This window comes from Falco peregrinus, chromosome 2 (assembly GCF_023634155.1).
Source record: "Falco peregrinus isolate bFalPer1 chromosome 2, bFalPer1.pri, whole genome shotgun sequence".
NCBI classification, from domain to species: domain Eukaryota; kingdom Metazoa; phylum Chordata; class Aves; order Falconiformes; family Falconidae; genus Falco; species Falco peregrinus.
The window spans coordinates 86489035-86509580 of record NC_073722.1 but is presented as its reverse complement, the minus strand read 5'-3'; the positions used below and the strand labels follow the sequence as shown (position 1 = coordinate 86509580).

At 41.5% G+C, this 20546-nt stretch overlaps 1 protein-coding gene across 2 annotated transcripts; it reads right to left on the bottom strand.

The window, feature by feature from the left end:
- Positions 1-27: 27 nt before the first annotated feature.
- Positions 28-19751, bottom strand: ANKLE2 (ankyrin repeat and LEM domain containing 2). Of its 2 annotated transcripts, none has more exons than XM_055796612.1 (13): positions 19688-19751; positions 14897-15385; positions 13746-13937; positions 12294-12487; positions 11129-11317; positions 10809-10931; positions 10365-10431; positions 9517-9698; positions 7982-8088; positions 6910-7103; positions 5261-5981; positions 4576-4707; positions 28-3535 (listed from the first exon to the last, which is right to left on the bottom strand). In XM_055796612.1, exons 2-13 carry the CDS (start codon positions 15372-15374, stop codon positions 3313-3315), a joined length of 2802 nt encoding a protein of 933 aa, XP_055652587.1. In that variant the 5' UTR covers positions 15375-15385; positions 19688-19751; the 3' UTR covers positions 28-3312. The 2 variants fall into 2 exon arrangements, with proteins under 2 accessions (XP_055652587.1, XP_055652586.1); XM_055796611.1 differs by lacking the exon at positions 19688-19751 and adding an exon at positions 19388-19661.
- Between the last annotated feature and the right edge of the window lie 795 nt (positions 19752-20546).

The window sequence follows — 20546 nt, the reverse complement described above, 5'->3', positions numbered from 1 at the left end:
CCCGTGCAACAGGCGCGCCAAAGATAGTAAGATGAAAATTCTGTGCATTTTTATTTGTGTGTGTGCATACACATATCTGCTCACATACACAGCCCTCTACTCCCCACCCCCCAGCAGGTAGGTTATCAGTGGGTAGCCGGAGGGGACACGACACTTCTTTGCACATGTACAGACATTAACAACACTTCCCGTGACACTTCAGTTGTAGGAGGGAAGTATGAAATGTAAAATTAAGTACATACATAACTTTTACAGTATTGTGACTTCCCATCTCAAACATATTGAGACTATTCTTCAGTGGCATAATCACTGTGCACACACACACACGCTGCATTTGTGTCAGTAAGGCCTGGGCAAATTAGTGATTTGACAAATTAGAGTCATGGTGTCAACCCAACTACTTAGCACCACGCCTATACACTAACCAGTGTGCCACTTTTAGCTACTAATTTATTTTTTAATAGAAAGCAGGGTAACTCTGTATTTTTAACATGACACTTAGCTAACTAAAAAAAACCCCAACGCAACTAACCTCCTGCACCTTTGTAAGTGAGCTTTTGGCCAAGAAAACAATTCAGGCAATATCAATGTGATTTAGTTTCTCCACAGGCTCGGCCTGGAAGAGCTTTCTTTGCAATCATGAACAATCAAATAGCTACATAAATTGCTGGGGTTTTTTTAATAGCTGAAGTAAATCTATTGTTAGGATGCAGTACAGCTGGACTAATGCACGTTATATAACACAGCTAAAAAAAAAAAATAATTCCTTGACCAAACCAAAACCAAAGTTTTTTTACAAAGTGAAAGGCAAGGGCCTGGTGGTGGTGCTGGGGGGGTGGAGGGGTGGGGTTGTGTGTGTCTGTCCATGTACATACCAGTATTATACATTTAAATATTAAAAAAAGAAAGCAAAGCATAATAAAGGTAAAAAAGGACAAAGTACTAGAGTGCTAATATCAGGCTCCCGGCTCTGTAACAAACTTCAATCAAAAGGGCAAAGGTGCCGTGTGACAGCTGAGGGACCCAGGTGGAAAACGGCAGCTGCATGCACAGCAACTTCCCTACCACACGGATTTGGCTTTAACATGGTATTAGGCAATTATTCATCATAGGACTGATTTCTCCAGAATGACAAAAATATAATTTACATTAAATTATTAAAAATCACGAAACTAAACTAAAAAAAAAATATCCCCAAAACCAAAGGAAAAAAACCACGAACCCTTTAAAGTAAAACTGTAGGAATTTGGGAGCTAAAAAAGTTGTTCGAGACTACAGCACCTGCTGCATCAAAAACCCCTGACCAAATAAACCCTTACGAAAAAGCCCATACACTTGGTAACACAGCAGTTACGGTTGGGCTGGTTGTTTTTCTCTTAAAGAATGACACCCCCCCCCCCCTCCCCTGCACCCCCAGCCAGTTGTCTGGAATATCACTGAATGACAGTCATTTGTGTAAAGGAGCTCTTTCTAATGTCCAGCTCATTGGAAATAGGCTTAATTATAAAGAGCTAAGTAAGCCTTTTTTAAAAAGAATAATTTCTAAAATAGGAATGCTCTCCCACAGCGGAGAGCTATCGCACCAAATAATCAAACTTAGAGAGAGAGACACACACATGAAAATACATTCCGTTCAGAAAGCCCAGAGAAAAACTATTTTATGTGCCCTTAGTAAGTGGATGCCACTTTTTTTTTTCTAAAAAACTTTGAAAAGAACAAAAATCTAATTAAAAAATTATGTTACAAAAGGCACTATTAAGCCTGCAAAAGCATTAAGTGCAGTTTTTTCGGTTTGTACCAAATCAGGAACCTACTGAATGGTGTGCAGTTTGTGTAGGAGAGTCACTGCAGCATGCAACGGCCATCAGGCCATCAGCGCTGGGAGCGGGCCGCCTGCCCCACTGCCCCAGCGGCACCCAGGGCGGCTGCGGGCTCCCTCGCGTACCGTGTGCCAGCCCCGACTGCAAACCCAGCCCTTCTTACCAGCACAGCCTCGGCACATTCTCATTTTCTCCTCAGATTTACCTTGTAACCATTGATAGGTTTTTCTTTTTTTTTTTTTTTTTTTTTGTTTCATTCTTTTTTTTTTTTTTTTTTTTTTACTAAAGAGCTATCAACACCCGAGACCTCTGTTTCTGGCAGCTGCCTTGCAAGCAATGCTTGCCATGGAAAACTCTTTGAGTTTTGAAACGAGTTCCTCACTCTCAGCATCGTGCTGTCGAAACAAGTCATTCTTACAGAAGGCTAAAGAATAAAATTATTGACTGCTGTAACAAAAACTCATTACCACATCAAGACTAGAGACATAGTAAAAGCTTAGATTTCAATAAAAATATTTTTAGTCCTTACTCCTCTCTCTCTTTACAGCCAGGAAATAAGGACCCACATCATGGGTCACTACCACTAAGATATTACAAAGGACCGTTAAGGTATCTTGCTGGTAAATTCACTGAAATTATTGCTGATGTGCTTCTGTGTAATAACTATTAAAATCTGCTAATGTTAAAAGCTTCTGTGGGAAAAAGACCAGCTAATTTTTACATATTTTTTAATCTTCAAACTAACATTTAAAGGAATACTAGTCATTTCTATAGTGCCCCTTTACTAAAGCACTCAGTATATCACGGCATTTTTAACATCCTCAGAACAAGCAAAGACTGAAGGATTTCTGTGTAAATATATGCATATGTACACACATGTATGTAACTGCGTGTGTGTGTGTGTGTGTATTCCACTGTCTGCCCGCCCTGCTGGCTCTGACCACTGCCCTTGTTTACACACAGGTTTTCACACTCGCACTCAGCACTGGAAATGGGTCACCTCCTCGCCCAGGCTTTGTTTCAGGCTTTTCACCTTGAGCATTCCCCCTGCAAGTGGAAGAACATTTTACTTCTTGCCCTCAGCTCCCTCCGTAGGATCTCCCTGCGCTGGTGCGGTGCTCCCTCCAGACTGTCCAAGCAGAAGAAACACAATTGAGGGCTAACGGGTTCATCACGATAATGACAACTGGTGACAGTAAATACCACCATTTCTAGGGAAAGGTTGCCTTACTGGCAACAAGGGTTAATTCATAGCTACTGGACAACTGCACTGACTGTCACTAACTTCTTGCGTATCACCAGTAATCTATCCTGAATATGGCATAAAGACATATATTCTTTTTTTTTTTTTTTTTTTAACATACAGTTGTCCTCAATTGAGGAAAAATAAATAGCCAAATACAAACCTCATGTCACTTCAGTAACATTGTCGTTTTTTCCTCCACTCTAACAATGAAAATATAATTGAAGTTCCAGGAAGATAAATTGTATTTCAGTGGGCAGGAGGCTCTGAAAAATGGCGCAGTTTTAACAGCCTGTGGTTGACACAAGCCGGACTGTAGCGCCCGGGACTCCCAGGGTCTGCAGAGAACGAGGCGGCACTGCTGTATTTTCCTGGACTTCCTGGTACGGGGCTGTTTCTTCCTGAAGCATGTGGAAGGCCAGCAGCCATGGTTTGGGACTTAAATCTTGCCTTCAGCGCTGGACTTGGCCAACTGAAAGAAACGAGAAGCCGTTTTGTGTTTTGATAAGAAAGCTGCAATAAGGAGAGCAGTGCTTTTGCTCAGTACCGCTGGTGGACCTCAGAAATAATGCACCAGCAGGGGAAAATCTTAACTGATAAGAGACGGGTCCAAGAAGAACCAGCGACAGCGCACGGTGTTACATGCAGACATGCTCCCTCGTCAGTAAGATGTCATTTGCCCCAAAATAACTGTTAAGAAAAGAAGGGGCGCTTGTGAAGCAACGGGTCAATTTTAGTCCACCGCCCCCTTTAGAAAAGGGCATCACGGCCGAAGCTGACCTGACCTGGGTCCGCGTGCAGCTGCTGCTGTGGCTGAGTGCGACTTCCCCTCGCCTTTTAAAAATAGTATCGGTGTTCGGGTGCCACAGCAGTAATACCATTTTTCTGTATATTGTGTCAGGCTTTTCTTAAGTCAATGAGAAATAGTATCTAAAATTTATTCAAAAGCAAAGTATTTCCTTTGTTAAATTAAAAACACTTTTCTGTAAAAAACTTTCCTTTTTCTCTAAATCTTATCTTGAACAAGACAACTAAGACAATAAAGAATGCAGAATAACCAAAGGCTGATTCTAGCATCAGTTCTTTCTTTTATAAGTGAGGCAATTTCTTAAGACGAGCCACCACAGAAAACATGCTATAAACTGAAGATATTTTACAAGGGTTTTAAAAATAGGTAAAAAAACCCCACCCCACCCCCAGCTATGAAAGACACGCACTCACACAGCTTATTGAAAAGCTTTTGAAAATAACTGTCTCTTGAGAGACTTGCTGGTATCTACTGTTAGATCTCACTTTTGCAGTCAAAACCTGACACACGGAGCACTCTCGGGTGTCACTTTGCCTGTGGCAGAGGTAGCACTGACAGCGTACGGGGCCTGACCGAGCAAGCCTTGGCACCACGAATAGCTAACAAGAGTTGAATATTTAAAACAAGGGGTTTGTGAGCAACGTTCTGCAGCTGACCCGCTGAAGATTTTATTTCAACTCATTCGACTGAATTTGCGGAAATACCTTTGCCTGTCAGAGGAGGAGTACGACTCCACTGCTTGTTTCCATTTGAAAATGGTCGGGTATTTCTGTGGATCGATCTCTACTGCTTCTATGGCTGCGAAGACATCGCTGTCCAGCTTCGACGGCCACTCCCTAGAATATAAAGAGAACTATGGATTTGTTCAGGCCATAAAAACATCCCAAACCCAAAACATTTATTTTTGATACAAGCAAACAAATTGCCTGTGCTCCTCCATAAGCAGTTTCTCTATGAACTTTTTCCTGCAGGCCCACACATAAATGACTCTCCGTTATTAGACAGCAGTCTCATAAAATAGAAGTTCTGAAAATTTAATCTGAGGATATCCCAAGAGTGTAGTAAACACTTTGTTACTCTAAGTCAGGCTCATCCCGAAGTCACTAGCCTGTCGGATGAACGGTAAACAGCAAAGCTAACTGAAACTGTTTGGTAACAAAGACTTTTCTTCTCCTGTTTTAGAGAATGTATTCAGTTACCTAGTTGCAAGAGAACTGTACAAGCCACTGTACAAGCAGTGAAGCATTTAAGATGATCATTCAAGGCTGAGCGCACCTAGTGTTGCTTAGTATCCCATCATCTCAACCTTGCTGTTAATGATATAAAAAACATTGTGTTTTGCATACAGAAACCAAAAGGCAAATAAATGTTAAGGAAGACAATTCTTACCCGAGCAGGAATGACTGCTTAGGATTGTCATTTGTGGATGAAACCTTCAAAATAAATTTCTGGGAAGAAAGTTCTTGACGTTGTTGTGCCTCGTTAGTCCGAATTCCAGATTCCACGGACAGTCTCTCCTCTAGTGGTATTCTCTGTTCTGTCCTTAGCTTGGTCTCTCCAGGTTCACCTGTAACACTTGGCTCAGAACTTGCCAGAGAAACTGCATAGCAGGTCTTATCCAGATGGTCCTTGGGCATTCTCACCTGACTCATTCCTTCAGCCAGAATTCTCTTGTGCTCAGTTTTTCCAGCCATTTTATTGGCTTCTCCAGCACCCTCTTGTTCTTGGAACGACAGGCTTTGAAATTCTGACATTAAATTGCAAACAGGTAACACACAGCATTCATCTCCATCATGCAAATTCGTTCTGTCACTAATTACCCTTTCACTGGACACAGGATTACAAAATCCATTTTTGCTGGAAGAAGCTGCCTTTTCATAGTGCCTGGGGTGGTCCGACGTCTCTATGATGTTTGCTGTACGCTCCATCGACAAGATATCGCACTCAGCATCTCCAATAGCGTCAATGCTGGGTTCTTTGGACACAATAGGTTGGCTGATATTCCGTGCTGCATTTTGTCTGTTTTTAATTTCTTCTAAGCTCATGTCATCATCCTCCTCATCCAAAAATGCGCCAACAGAAATAGAATTGCAGCACTTTTTACTCTTGCCTGTAAACAATTTTAAGAAGAGCAACACATAAAAAGACTTTCAACAGAACGCCAATCAAATAAAGTAGGACGCTTTACGCTATTTCTTGAAGCCCTTTCTACATTTTTTACACAACAGCATGAACTAACCTAACTAAAGCTACAAATGCAAAATGACAGCATTACGGCTCTACCTTTTTTGCAAATAACCTTTTATATCCATCTGAGAACTGTATTTCCTACACTCCCCACCTCAGTCCTTCACCAGCAACAAAGGACAAAGTCATGATGAAGCAGAATAGAGCAGGAAAATGGTACTAGTCCAGAACAGCTTAAGTTTGTATCTCGTTCAAAGCACAAAGGCTGACGACGAGCCCGATGACTATCCTTCAGGGTCCTGGCAGGCCAGGTTTATCCCGGAACCAGAGCCCCTTCAGATCCAGAATCGCACAGGAGAGAAGGAGCACAAAGATTGGGGACTAGCGTGTGCCTTCCATAAACACATGGCAAGCAGTGGCCTAAAAAGCTTTCCTGGATTTTGTTCAGTGTGTCTTTCACCCTCAGCTATAAAGAATTACTCTTTTATTTTAACAAGTTATTTATTCCATATTTGTGGATTACAAAATTCTATACTCAAGACAAATTCCCAAGTGCTCTGAGTAAAGACATACTGAAGACAGAGGCTTCCTTACAGAAATTTCATCTGGGGGCTACAGTCAAATGAAGTACTTTGTATGAAAGATAAAGAACATCTAACGAGGTCTGTTCTAATCCTCCTGCATTCGCAGTGTTGTTAGCTACTTTTTCAATAGCACAATCAGGCTGTTTGGATAACATTAATAACAGCAACCACAACAGGGAAATACTACTTCCCCTGGGCACCGTGCTTTTTTGCTCCCTCTTCTCCCTAGGTACAACCTGTTGTTTATAGCATTTTTCCTTTCCTTACCAGAAGGATGTGGAGTTTTATATCTATTGCAGGTTTCATTTTCCCCTGTTTCTTGCTGAGCCTTTTCGCTCATTTCCCGATGACTCAGGTACTCTTCTAATTTTCGCAACCCCTCCTGGGAAGACAGATCAACAAAACAGCCCAGAAATTCCCAGTATTCAACCCACGGGAACCCCAGTTCATGAGCTAACTCCCTGCAATAAATAAAATAAAACAAATCATTTGTGAAGACATAATTATTAGTTTGACAATAACTTTTCTGAACACATATTATCGGCTATTAATAGGAGTACAAACGTGCAACTAGGCAACACAATTTCGCAACAATCAACAGTCTACAAAAGCCATGTACACATCCTTAGCAAACACAGTATCATCTGGTTCCTTCTAGAACATTGCTCAAATTTAATCTACTATTCTTACACTTAACACCACACATATTGCTATTTTCAAGCTGACTATCTAAACATCAGCTGGAGATGAACCCCCACTGATGCAGGCGTAATGTGACCGATTCTCCATTCGGTAGCTTTTTCTATGTGGGAATGGGAGAAGGTAGGAAGACATGAGCAGTTCTTTTAAAGGAAGAACTCTAATCTGCTTTTAAGAAAGTATGTTTTTTCTGTGTCTTGCTGATACACGGTATTTTAACAGCAAGGACACATACCACAACACACAGCTTCACAGACCAGCACACTGGTATTAGGATCTTTTTGTTCTGCACTTTTTGACAACCTCTCGATTTGACAGCAAAAGTAGGCTATGCATCATTTTACAAGTCCATGTTTGAGAAAAGCTATCTATACCCACCATCAGTAACAGTTAAAATAGCTTTCTCAGCTTTGGAAATAAAGCTAGGTCTCACATTGTAGCCATTTGGTTTACACAAAAACACAGTTAAAATCCAACTATAATATACTTCATAAAGTATTTCTGCCAGTAACTTTTGCCCCAAGATACTGATCGGTAAGCAGTAACTGTACTCTCAGCACAAGTCTTTTGCTCTTGCACTGCAATTTGTCTTTGCAATTGCACTGTTGCTAATTTTTCATACTGATACTCTTTTAGATACCTTCCAACTCTTTCGACACCCCTCTCCAGATCAGATTTCTTGACATTATGAAAGAAGCCAGCTCTCTCTCGAGGTGGAGTCTTCCAAAGCCTGCGAAATTCTTCAGCCTTTAAAAAAACCAGAAATAATTAAAAAAACCTACCCCCACAGAATATGAAGTTAACTCAGTGCTGGCTAAATGTCTGCCTATAGGTCTAGAAGACATATAGCTGTGTGCCATCCTCATCTAAACAACTGAAGTTCTGCCACAAGTATTGCTCAACTCTAGCTATGAAAAATCTCATCTTGGATCTAAAGTTACTCCTCCCAGTATTACTGGTTACTTTGATCTCATAACTACTTATTAAAAGAGTAATACCATAACGTAAAGCCATCTTAAAGTAAACTGTACAGATGCCAATGCTGCCTGGTTTTAATTTGTGTACAGCAGAAAACAGAAGTATGTCTTGTAATTTTGCCATGGTCACTGGTTTCTAGGATGCAAAGGTATTATTTTTATATGTATATATTTAATTCCACAGGCTTACTGCCATTATTAGAATTTTTTTTCTGGCTATTTCCAAGTTTGAATTTGACCTCCTAAAGGGAGTCAACTAATGGATTTTTGCAAACTCCCAAACTCTCTATGACAAGAATCAGCAATAATGACTAAGAATTACATTCAGACATTAAAAGTATCTGTCAGCAATCAAAATCATGCACTGTTTGCATCCTAAGTAAAATTTTTCAGAGCATAAAATTTATTTACACTTCTGTCAGGTGAACAGAGAATTGACAAACAAGCTCATTTAGAAGAAAAAGCATTAAGCAATTTGGTAAAACTCAGTCCTGAAGAATTCAAGCATCAGTCGATCGGAAGTCCTCAACTGCATTTATTCACCTTTTCTAAAGCTGTCATACTTCCCGCATGTTCATATTAAACAAAGGAGTCAAAGAATGCCTGTAAGTTTATAATGGATTTAACTGGTATCTAAGTATCCTTCCTAAAAATGGAAGGGTTTGCTTTTCTACTACAGAATCAATACTTTTCCAAAACCACCCCAACACCTACTACCTGGTCATCAGTTTTCCCATTTAGAAAAATATATTAATTCAACAAACAGAGGTGATAAACTGCTTCTAACATCCAATGTCAATTTCTAGAAATGAGATAAAGACATAGTCAAGAATTTTTTAAACCCGTTTCGTAGCCACATGGAAAGCCTTTGTTTCAGATTAGCAAGTTAGAGCAATTATCTGTAAGACAATGAAAGGTCTGTCAAAGAGTGCTCTTTGAATAGATTCCAATAGGAAAAAGAAAACAACTTTCTTTTTGATACCAGAGGTTTCTGTTTTCAGCAATAAAATATATTTACACGTTTCTGTGTGTCTCCTTCTCTATAGGAAGATCCACCTCTTCAAGAAAAAGGGCTCCAAAATCTGTAACAGGAGCAAACTACACCACACAATGAACCATGCGTGGATCTTCTAATGGTTCTTCATTAATAAAAAGGATAAAAATAGGCATTAAGAGTCGTACAAAGCTCTCTCCTTACCTTTGAGGGGCTCATGGGGCCTGCGAAAGCTCTTATCGACAACACTGGGTCTTTGGGGCTGCCAGTATATTTAGGTAAAGTTCTCTGGGGGCTGTCATCTATCTGATCGGGTGACCACGGCGCACCTATTACAGGAGCTGAGGAATTGTCCTCTGCTCTCAACAGTGGTACGTAGTATCGACCTAAAATAAATAATACAAAACTTTCTTAAGAACTTTGCTACATTAGCCTGCTGCTTCTTCCTAGAATATCAATACACCGTGCGCTTAAGCATCTGACTTTATTTCATGAATAAAACTACTTGTAATTCAAACTCACTGTTTCAATATTGCTTGCTTGCTTACAGACTGTATTTTAGTACATCTCCCTTCCCTCTCAAATACAAAAATACCTGCAGTGATCCATATATCCCTTCGCTAAGGGTCTTCAACAAATTTCAAAACCTGCTTTTGCAAATGCCTAAACCCACACATGACAAAACAGCGAGAAGTTCTGTGTCACAGAAATTACACGACTCCCCAGCGTGGGCAAATAAATCTCGTGCTCTGTAAAGGTCTTTTGTTTGCTTTTAGATTGAACTTTCTGCTTCAGGCTGGCGGAACAAAATAAGGGCCGTGCCTACACCACAGAACCATGAGGATAACCTCGTGACCACACAGGAAGGGCTCTGGCCACGTAGTTTACAAGACAAAAAGTTTTAGGTCCCTTGTCAGTTTTAGAGCTCCTCTTTGGTTTTCACAGCACTGTACAGTAGCACCATTTACAGCCAGGAACACTACAGAAAGCAAACAGAAGACAGCCAAGAGCAAAATACAGGCCTGATACAGTACAACACACTGAATACAGACCTTTCAAGTATTCTCTTAGTTTTTCTTTCAATTCTGCAGATTTATTCTTGCTTCTTTCACAAACGACCTGTTAATATAATTTGTTTGTTAAAAAAGCATAAGACATCAATCTCAAATCAATTGCAATGTGTGTTCTTTTTGAATAGTCCCGTTACTGGCCCCTACCCAGTACTTCTAATGTGCAGCAGAACAAACCACTAATATATATCCACATCCATAAAATGTATGCTGTCAAGAAAAGGCAGTGAATCATAAAATCTAGAACTTCTCTCCAGACACAATTAACATAAAATATTTTTAATGTTAATCAAAGATTTACAGTCTAATGATGACACTAGTGTCTTACTACAAGCCTTCTATCAACAACAGGCAGTATGTTTGAACTTGAAAAATATTGATTAGGCATAACATTTGGGGGGTTGTTGTGGACATGGAGAGACTTACTTCTGCTGGAGTTTGATCATACTTGTTTCTTGGATTTTTTACAATAGCGGGGTGTGAGGTAAGCACATTAACAACGTCCAAATTCCCAAACTTGCAGGCAAAATGCAGTGGAGTATCAAATCCCTGCAGAGGGGAAAAAGGGAGAAATTCACATGCACTTGGAATCATGATAAAGTCAATCCCACGTATTTTATTTTGAGACCCACAAAACTCATAAATGAAATGTCCCCTTCTATTCTCTTTTCTTCTCCCTTACGCATCCTTAACACCTTCCAGTTGTTTCCATAATATTAATAAACTGGCAAATATTCAAATCTTACCATTTTATCTGGTGTATTAAGGTAAAGGTCAACAATATACTGGATGCGATTCTTCAACATAGTGTCATTATCATCTGGATACATAAGTCGCATAAATTCAGGATTTTCCAAAGTGTCCAGTAATAACTGGCAGATACCAGGTTGATTCTCCTTGGCAGCAACATGCATGACATTGTACCGACACCCTTCCTGGAAAAAAAAAAAAAAAAAAGGCAAACATTAGAATGAACTGAAATCTAAACAGCTTTCTTACACCCATACGCTTAACTGATTTAACAGTGAAAATACAAAGGTTCCCACAATGAGTCTTTCATTTACATTTTTGTTTCTTAATATTTTATCAGGAAAAGATATTTACAAAACTACGTTCAGAACTATTCACATAACAGTGAATTATATGATATCGTAAAGACATGCATTTTTATACCTACATTATTCTTACAATTAACAAAATTATTTTTACACGCAGCTATAGTCCTTTTTTTCACATCTTGGGAAAAAAATGTGGCAAAAAAGCTATATTAAAATAGCGCAGAATAAAAGGAGATCAGAAGTTCAATGTGCAAAAACAGCAGGAAAATGGGTGTGTATACATCAAATCCAGTTTGCTGTAACATACTGCATACAAAATTCCAACAACTTCACAAAGCTGGTCTGATAGAAGTCATTTGTCAAAGTAAGATCGCCAGCGTCTACGGACCAATACCTTACAGGTGGACTGCAGATGCAGAGCACGTTTTGAAGTGGAACGGTGGTGCTTAGGTAGGCAGTGCTGTAGGAACACCTCGTTACAGCCTAGGCACTGCCCCGTTCCTTACAATTATTCTGTTTATTGGAGGAGATCAATACTGCATAAAGACAAGAGTATTCTTTCACTACTGGATAAAACTATTCTTCCCCTAAAGAATTGCATACTTAGAGTCTTTAGCTCTTCTGAGGCAAAGCCAGCTCTCAGTTATGATGGGTGACTTACCCAAGACAGATAACTGCCGTGTTTCTCTTAGCTTTCACCTACTATCAATGAACAGTCAGAAACTTTGCACTAGGGGAGACAAGGTATCCCGAAGGAAGAGTAGGAAACAACATTCCTTCCAGTTCTGCTTGTCAGGCCTCAAAGCTGAGTCACTAAACCAGAAACTGGGGTTTTCCATTTTAGTTTTTTTACCTGTACAACTGTTGGATTGTCTCCCGACCCAATCAGATAGCGCGGGTTACTCCAAATAAGTTCTGAAAACGTTGCTATATCTCCTTTCTCGACAGCTTTCCGAAGTTTAGCAGTAAGATCTTGAGTACGTGGACTTTTGTAACTGTTGGCTCTCTCCTTGTTAGCAGTTTCAGTCTCGGGGGAGCACAAGCCATCTATCAAAACACAAGTAACATGTTTCTAGATACATTCTTCTCAGTGATCACTATTTTCATGCCCAGACAAAAAATAAGCTTTTAATCTAAAATATGTATTAACTTTGGGCTCTTTAATGTACAGAGGTAAAAAAAATTGAGGCCAATGACAAGACATTTAAAAATACTAGTAGTTAGTAATAGGGAGGGAGGAGAATATAACTTAATCATCTTGTAAAACTGTTTCAGACTTCAGTAAGGACTAGTGAATTTTAGTTACCAACTTGCTTCCATCCAAACTTAAAAGCAAAATTCAACAAGAAATAAGAATTTTCTGAATATTAAAACTGCTTTTGCAGTTCTATGACTACTGAGTCCTTTTAGCTACTGGGAACACTGTGAAATATGATCAGTGTTTACCATTTTACTTCTGAACTCACGAACTGACTTAACAATTAAGTACAGTTTTAATATACTGTGCAATTTTATCAGTGTCTTACTAAACCTGAAAAACCTGAAGTCCATGAGTAAAATCAAATCCTACCAAATATAATCATGGACTACTAAGCAACACATCTATGCAGGCCATTACCAATATTTCAGTTTTAGAAGAATAGCAACATCTTTTTGTGTAGAATTCATGCAAACCAGAACAATGACAACTGCTTATAAAAGTAACCAGTTCATCGTAACACAGACCATAGAAACCATACACTGAAGGCCAAACCTTATGCTTTAAAACACAAAAAGCAGTCTTTCCATAGGTTGCTGGGGCTCTGACTTACTTCTGTGGAAGTTCTTTACAAAGGAAATAGCAGGGCTCCAACATACTTTACTTCTTTTTTTTATTTCTGTATCTAGACTTTGGTGCTCCTTTCTTGGAAAAGCACATCAATTAACATTAAGGATGACTTCTCCAGTGACAGTATCATTTTATACAGAAACAGAACCAGATCTGAATTAAAAAAATTAAGATATGCTTTTTATTGCCTGTTTCTAACTTATTTCACAGAAAAAATATAATTAAGTATTGGTTGTCCTATCTATTTATACAGCAATTTTATGTGGTGAGTAAGCTCTAGAGCTATGATCTAACATCTGTTCACAGCTTATCTTAAACACCACCACTCTAAAGGGACTTCATTTATTAAGATGCTTCACCCTTGCAATTTTTTGCTGTTACTAGTGTGTTAGTTATTAAGTTGTTGCTGCTTCTCTCAGAAAAAGTTAACAGACTGTATATCGCACCTACTGTACACAGACGACCACCCTCACTTACCTCTGTTAAATGGTCCCATTTTCACTGGAGACAAACATAAAGAGGACTTGCTTGGAGATGGGAAATAATCACAGATTCCTTTAGCAAATTTCTCAGCATCCTCTCTGTTTGAAAAAGCTTTGAAACGGGAACCCTTAATCATCTTAACTGCTTGGAGAGCTTCCTTTTTATCTTCATAAACATGTATTCTCTCTGCAACAAAGTACAATCAAAGTTAAGCTATTCCAACAATCTCAGATTTGGTCCTAGAAAGAGACTACAAAATTCTTTCAGCTTTGGCCTCAACAAACTGTTTCTCTACCAAACATGGCAAAAGAATCAAAACTCCTTCTAAAATTTCTCTCTCGGATAGAAGAATTTTACACACTCCAGCTAACATCAGGTGGTACGTGTGTACAGTGTTTGGCTGTTTGTACCCATCAGTATCTGAATGTCCCTTTTGAACAGATGGGCCAGCTCCAACAAGCACGTGTTTAACATCCCGACTGAAATGCAAACTCAGAGCTTATTCACCCTGCATTACTCTCCATGTTCTACCGCCCACAGTCAACTGTGTAAGTGATCCACTGTCACAACATTAAGACCTCCACACAGAACCTTAGATATTAATCAAATCCTTCTCCTTCCTCTCCTTTTGCATTAATGTTAACTTGTTCAAATTAAGATATCTGAATATACTTTTTATCAGAAAGAATATTTACCACTGCCTCAGAGTAAAAGATCCTTTATGCACTACTGTAATACTGACACTAGGTAATTTAGTAATTCCTTATTGCAGTACTCATCAATATGTGAAGAATGACTGATGCCTCTAGATAGCATTTGACATGAAGATAGAAAAGAAAGTACAAAATCTGTTAGAAAAGATCATTTAAGCTTCAACTGATGACAGTATAAATAGGTCTTCCGTTGTTTATTTGTAGGATTACTTTTTATTCATGAGAGGGATTAAAGGCACAGGATTGTCTATGAGAGTAGCAGTAGGAAATAATTTTCTCCAGCTGAGCTACACGGAGCAGGGGATCCTCATGTCTATCAACTATTATTGCAGAACACCTGGAATGTCTTTAACTGTTTCTACACCTCAGAAGACCCATTTAGACATGATTGTAAAATGTTTATCGTTGGAAATAAAGCAAATGAATATTTACCATTCCTTGCCAATATGTCATCATAAACCGGACAAACACCATAGAACAGTGGAGGATCTTTGGACAGGCTCCGAGTACTAATTTGTGAATCAATACATCCTGCTCCACAGACCGGAGCTGAACAGTTTGTGTGCATCACGGAGTCTTCTTCTGGAGGGTTCAGACCTACACAGTACCCAAAGTCTACATCTTCGGAAACGCTTCCATGACCGTTGTGATTCACTGCCACAGTTTTCAAACCCGTTTGTGCTTCTGCCTGGCTGCTATCAGATGGGACATTTCCAGAAGCCTCCTCTGATACAGCAGATCCTTTTTCCTCCAACGCTCCTTGCTGCTCCAACAATGACTGAGCCAATTTTTTTTCAAAAATAAACCTAGTGGTTGAGGTAATAGGCCCACATTTCAGTCCTGCTCTTACAATTTCTTCTCTAAGCTCATCAGGGGTGAGCTGCTTCAATCGGGATAATATTGCATCCATTGTTATTTCACCTATAGGAAAGGTTAAAGACAGAGAGAAAAACTGTAAAGAACAACACTACTTTTTTCTGCTATTTAAAAACTGTGTTAAAAACAAGGAAAAAAGTGTCTCATAACAATTTCTCTGATTCTGAATAGATTATTGCAGTTGCAGAGAAGACAAAATACTTTTCAAACCAACACATTAAAAACATTTTTAAGCTGTAAGGCTTACACCAAGAGTTACTTTCCTCCTCTCACAACTACTTGAAAGATATGTACAGTTTACATTTTATTCTCATTTGTCCTTTACAAATTTCTTTTAAAGTCAAAAATCAATCCAGAATATTTACGCATGAAAATGTATGACAGGCTGAGAAATACTTGATTCCTGCCAAGAAAGGCACGATCTGTCCACATCACGGAATACAAGAACATGCCGACTAGGTAGCCCCAGTAAGAGATTCCAGTTAGGCAACACCTACAGCTAAAAGCACAACACTCTTTCTATTATTTCCGTAAGAACTTCTACCTGACAAAAGTATAAGGCATAAGTATGATGCAGCAACCATGGGAGTCTACCTCTGGCTATGATACAAAGCTGGAACTATTTACACAACATGTTGTTTCCCAGCCCCCATTCTGAGAGCAAACACCAGAAGACGAGAACAGCTGATCTTTTCACAGTTCCCTCTCCCACAACAAGTGGGAGCTAGAAGTATTTCTCCATTTTCAAAGGAAAATCCTTCTCCCTGGTATGATACCAGAAGTCCCCCAGGTCACCTAATCCACACACTAACAGCTTGTGCACTGGTCAGCAAGAAGATACTAAAACCAATGCGATGCCAACACAAAATTTCTTACTGTGAAAAACACAACTGAAAAATACAGGATTTGGGCAGCTCAAGAACATAGGAAGCTTTAACGTTATTCCATCAGATACTGCATCCATGTGTCTCCACAAAGGCTGTGACTTTTTCCTGCTGTACACCAGTTTGAAAGAACAGCCTCAGGCCAGGAACGACTAGGCTGTCACATTCCTTCAGCCTGCTTTCACCCCCTCCTTAAACTGACCCTTCCTTCCTCACCAGCCTTTTTCTGGGTTATACTGGTTTGGATAGGCTTATATGGCATTTTTAGTACTTTATTTTCAATTCCAGGTTCCAGCCTCAGTTTATGAGACTTAAGACTACCAGAACACACATTTGCAGCTTTTCCACATGAACCGATTTCTATTTTTTTAATCACGTTAGATTTGGAATAACAGAACTCCTAATCTTACTCCGTTAGGGAGGAAGCAATCTCCCAGGTAGGAAGTCATTATCACCTGTAATTTTAAGTCAAATTTCCTCAGAAGATCATTTGTGGATGCACTGGCAGTTATGAGGAATGACCATAATTTATGAGCTCTCCTGCTTTATGAGCAGGGTGTGCGAGCAGTCATTAACACGTCAGAACACCCACTCTGATGGGCAAGAACCTTGGTCTTGGACACTAATGTGAGGCTTGGACAGTGAATGGCTGCACCTTAACACAGCAGGGATGCAGCGTTCCAAGTACTGAATCCTAATTACTCATTTTGTCTCAGTGTACAAACTCAGAAATAATTCCAAAATTGCATCTTCATCATAGCCTCACAAATAGTCAAAATCCTTTATTTTTCCACACGTATTGCTAAAATACATCAACAAAACAGACATGACAATTTTGCCTTTTAAATTACGCAAGGATCAAGCTGGTAAAGAACTAAATTTTTCACATATTAAAAAAACCAAACACACAGAGCAGTTTTATACATTATTATACAGTAGTAAAAGAGCAGTTTTAATAACTTTGAGCAACAGTCAATATAACCAAGTAAAATCTTCATTAGAATCTAACTTCAAAAATATTACATTTCTAATACTATGGAAAAATATGTTAATACCAAGCTTCAAGTAGGTTTTCAAACATTATTACAACTTGACAGTTACATGAGTTGGAGGTTTGTTTTCTTGGAGGGCTGCTTCCTTTGAGAGTTGTTTCTTTTTTATGACTGTCCGATTTTAAACATCTTGTGGTTAGAGAACATACCTCAGTCACTGAATATTTCACGAATATTAACAGGAACCTTACTGAAATGATGGGAAATGAAGAGTATTGCAGCTTAAAAAAACAAAAAAAACCTGCAGTAAAGCCACAGCTGATGCTGCTGAGCTACCTCCCCAGAGTATTCTAGTTCCCTTATGATTCCTGAACCTCCAAGCAACCTCACTGTTACAACTATCTGACTTGCTCACAAGACCACAGAGAGAGATGTGAAAGATCTCCTCACATATTTTGGATTCTTAATCCTCTGTTTTTTTAAAATAGATTTGGTGCCAGCATGTTGTAATCAAGGGATAAAACGTGGCCCTGAGGTCAATTATAAAAATATCAAAATTTGCTATTGTAAGGATTTTCTTTGAGACTGCTTAACTAAAAAAACATAACAAAGATGAAAAAAATCAGAGGCAAGGGAGTTTATTTCAGAAACAACCCACTGAAAACACTTCAAGAGTCAACATAACATAAGACCTTAAAGAATTAACTCAGGACATGCTCCTGTTTTTAGGGTTCAGAACCAGCACCATCATTCTGCCGAAGAGCAGACCCTTACATATGTGTAATTCACATACATAAGAATACGCAGGCACACACAGAATCTTTCTTCTTAGCTTGTGGTCAAGTCAAAAATGTCGGGACAGTGTGCTTTCTCTGGTATCATGTTTTGATAGAACTTAGCACCTAAGATTTTCTTCCTCATCTATGTAAGAAAAAGCACTTATTTCATGTGTCCGTTGTAACTCAGGCACAACTAAATCAACAACTGAAACGACAAAGCAGACCAACAGTGAAGAAATCAATCTTTGATTTAGGAGCTACTGTTATCGCCGAGCGTTTTCTAAAATAACCTTGCTGTAGAAACAGGGAAAATGTTGGAATAACAACATAGAATTTTCACAAAACATGTGTGTGTTCTGACATCAAGTTTTCAGCTGACACAGATAATAAAAATTTATTAATTTTTAACCACATCACCTATCCTGATCTGTCCAAAACAAAAGGCAGGGCTTGCAAACCTGACAAAGAGCAACTGCCAGTCTTAAGATAGTCCTTCAATCATGTGCTGCATGCAGGTGCAGAAACTGATTATTTGAACCTTAAAATGCATTTTATGTAACTTCAAGTGATGCAGAGCACAGCCACCACTGATGCAGTTACCTTTTCTGGTTCAGCACACAAGGTCTAACAAGTTACCTTCTTTAGTGGCTTTATAAACATCAGTAAGTGCTTTCACAACTACACTTTTGAGACTTCTTCCAAATCAACATCTGGAAGAATGGGTAAGAGATGCATTTTCCCTTGTCTTACCACATCAGCATGAAACAGCAGAATCTGTTTCCAAAAAAATTAAGACTACCACCACGAGAGAACGAACAACTGACTTTTAAGGATCGTGATGTTATTTTATTCCACTACTCATTAAATCCTCCAGTAAATATGTGATGTAACAAAAGAGACTTCTTTTTGGTTTTTTTTTTTCTTTTCGAGAGAGGAATTAAGTGAGAGAGCATCCCGCCTTTGGTTGTGCCCCGACTGCCAGGATTTGCCCGTGGCAGCGCCGCCGTGGCTATGCCATCGGGTGCTCTGTGCTGCCTGTTGCCAAACTAGCCAACGGCTAGGGACTGCGCGGCTGAAGGGCCAGCAAGGCGGACCCGGAATAACCTACGGGAAAGCCGCGGCAAGGGCGGGGGAAACCAGGCCGATCCCTCAGGAACGGGGCGACCGCGCGTTCGCAGCCGCGGGAGAGCGCGGGGGCGCCCATGACAAAGGGGCCCGGGGTGGCGGGGCCCGGCCCCGAGCTCCGCCCGCGGGAGATGCCCGGGCCGCGGCGGCAGGAGGGGCGGGAGGCCGAGCGGCCGCAGGCCTCGCCGGGCGGGGCCCGCTGCCCGCTGCTGATCGGGCCCCCCGCAGGGCCAGAGGCATCCCCCCGCCGCCCCCCGCGTCTCTCACCTGAGCGGCTCCCACGGCGGCGCCGGCTCCCCGCAGAGAGCGGCGGCGAGGAGGAGAGCGGGGCCGGGGAGCAGATGGCGGCGGGCGCCTCACGGCCGCCCGGCCTCCTCTCCAGCAGCCGCAGCAGCCAGCCCACGGCGCCGATGACGGCGCAGGCGGCCAAGAGCTCCCAGCCCAGCCAGCGGCCGCAGCCGGCTTCCCACAGGGAGCCCCAGCCCCCGGCGGCCCCGACCCACCGCTCCATGCCCCGGCCCACGTCCCGCACGCCGGCACTTCCCGCCCGCCCTGCAGGGACGGTACCTCAGCGGCCTCCCGGCTTCCGTCCCTCCGCCCCGCCGCCGCCTGACGGGCGGGCGCGGCTGCCCCGCCCCGCTGCCTGACGGGATGGCACCGCCCCGCGCGCGGCGCTCGCTGGCGGGAAGGGGGGGCCGCTGCCGGCGCCTGGCGGGAGGGGGCGATGGCGCGCGAAGGGCCGCCCACTCGGCGCCCCCCAGCGGCTTGCCGTTACCCGCCGGGTACCGCTCCCCGCTGCCGGCGGGACGTTTTGCAGCCACCGGGACGAGGCAGGCGGGATCTTGCCGCCCCCCTCAGCCGGGGGAGGTCGCACAAGCCCTGCACGAAGGAAGGCTCGCTCCAAGCATTAATCTCAAAACACCACAGCGGCCTTGGCCGAGCTGGCAGAGAAGGGAGACACGCAGGAGGCAGCCCCCAGGGCGCTCGGGCCCGCTCCCAGCTGCAGGCCAGCCCGCCCCTAGGCTACGAGCGCCCTGCCTCCCGGGAGCAGCACACCTGCGCCGCCAGCTGCTTCACATGATGAGACAAAACGGCGGCCCCCGGGAGAGGTGGCAGCGGCCCTTCACTCACCCTGTTCAGTGTGACAAGCAGGGGACAGTGATGTCTCCTCATCACCGCAGCTGGCTAATTCGGAATCCAGCCCCCTCTGAGCGCTCGGGCTGCAGGGGCTGGCAGTGAGACACTCATTATGCTGTTCCGGACCTGTCCACCAAACATGAGAAAAAGCATAATGGAAACACAAGCACAATCAATTTTAGATGTGTGAAAAATCAATATGCAATAACATAGTCTCTCCTAAAGTGAGGGTTTTTTCCTTGAAGGTGGTTACACAGCATGTTCAAAACTCAAGAGACTGTTATAGCAA

Coding starts and splice junctions, on each gene's coding strand:
- ANKLE2 (XM_055796611.1), bottom strand. CDS start 19,631: ATGGAGCGGTGGGTCGGGGCCGCCGGGGGCTGGGGCTCCCTGTGGGAA. Junction 11,318..12,293: donor ACAATCCAACAGTTGTACAG/GTAAAAAAACTA, acceptor TTTTTTTTCCAG/GAAGGGTGTCGGTACAATGT. Junction 3,536..4,575: donor TCCTCCTCTGACAGGCAAAG/GTATTTCCGCAA, acceptor CGTTTCTTTCAG/TTGGCCAAGTCCAGCGCTGA.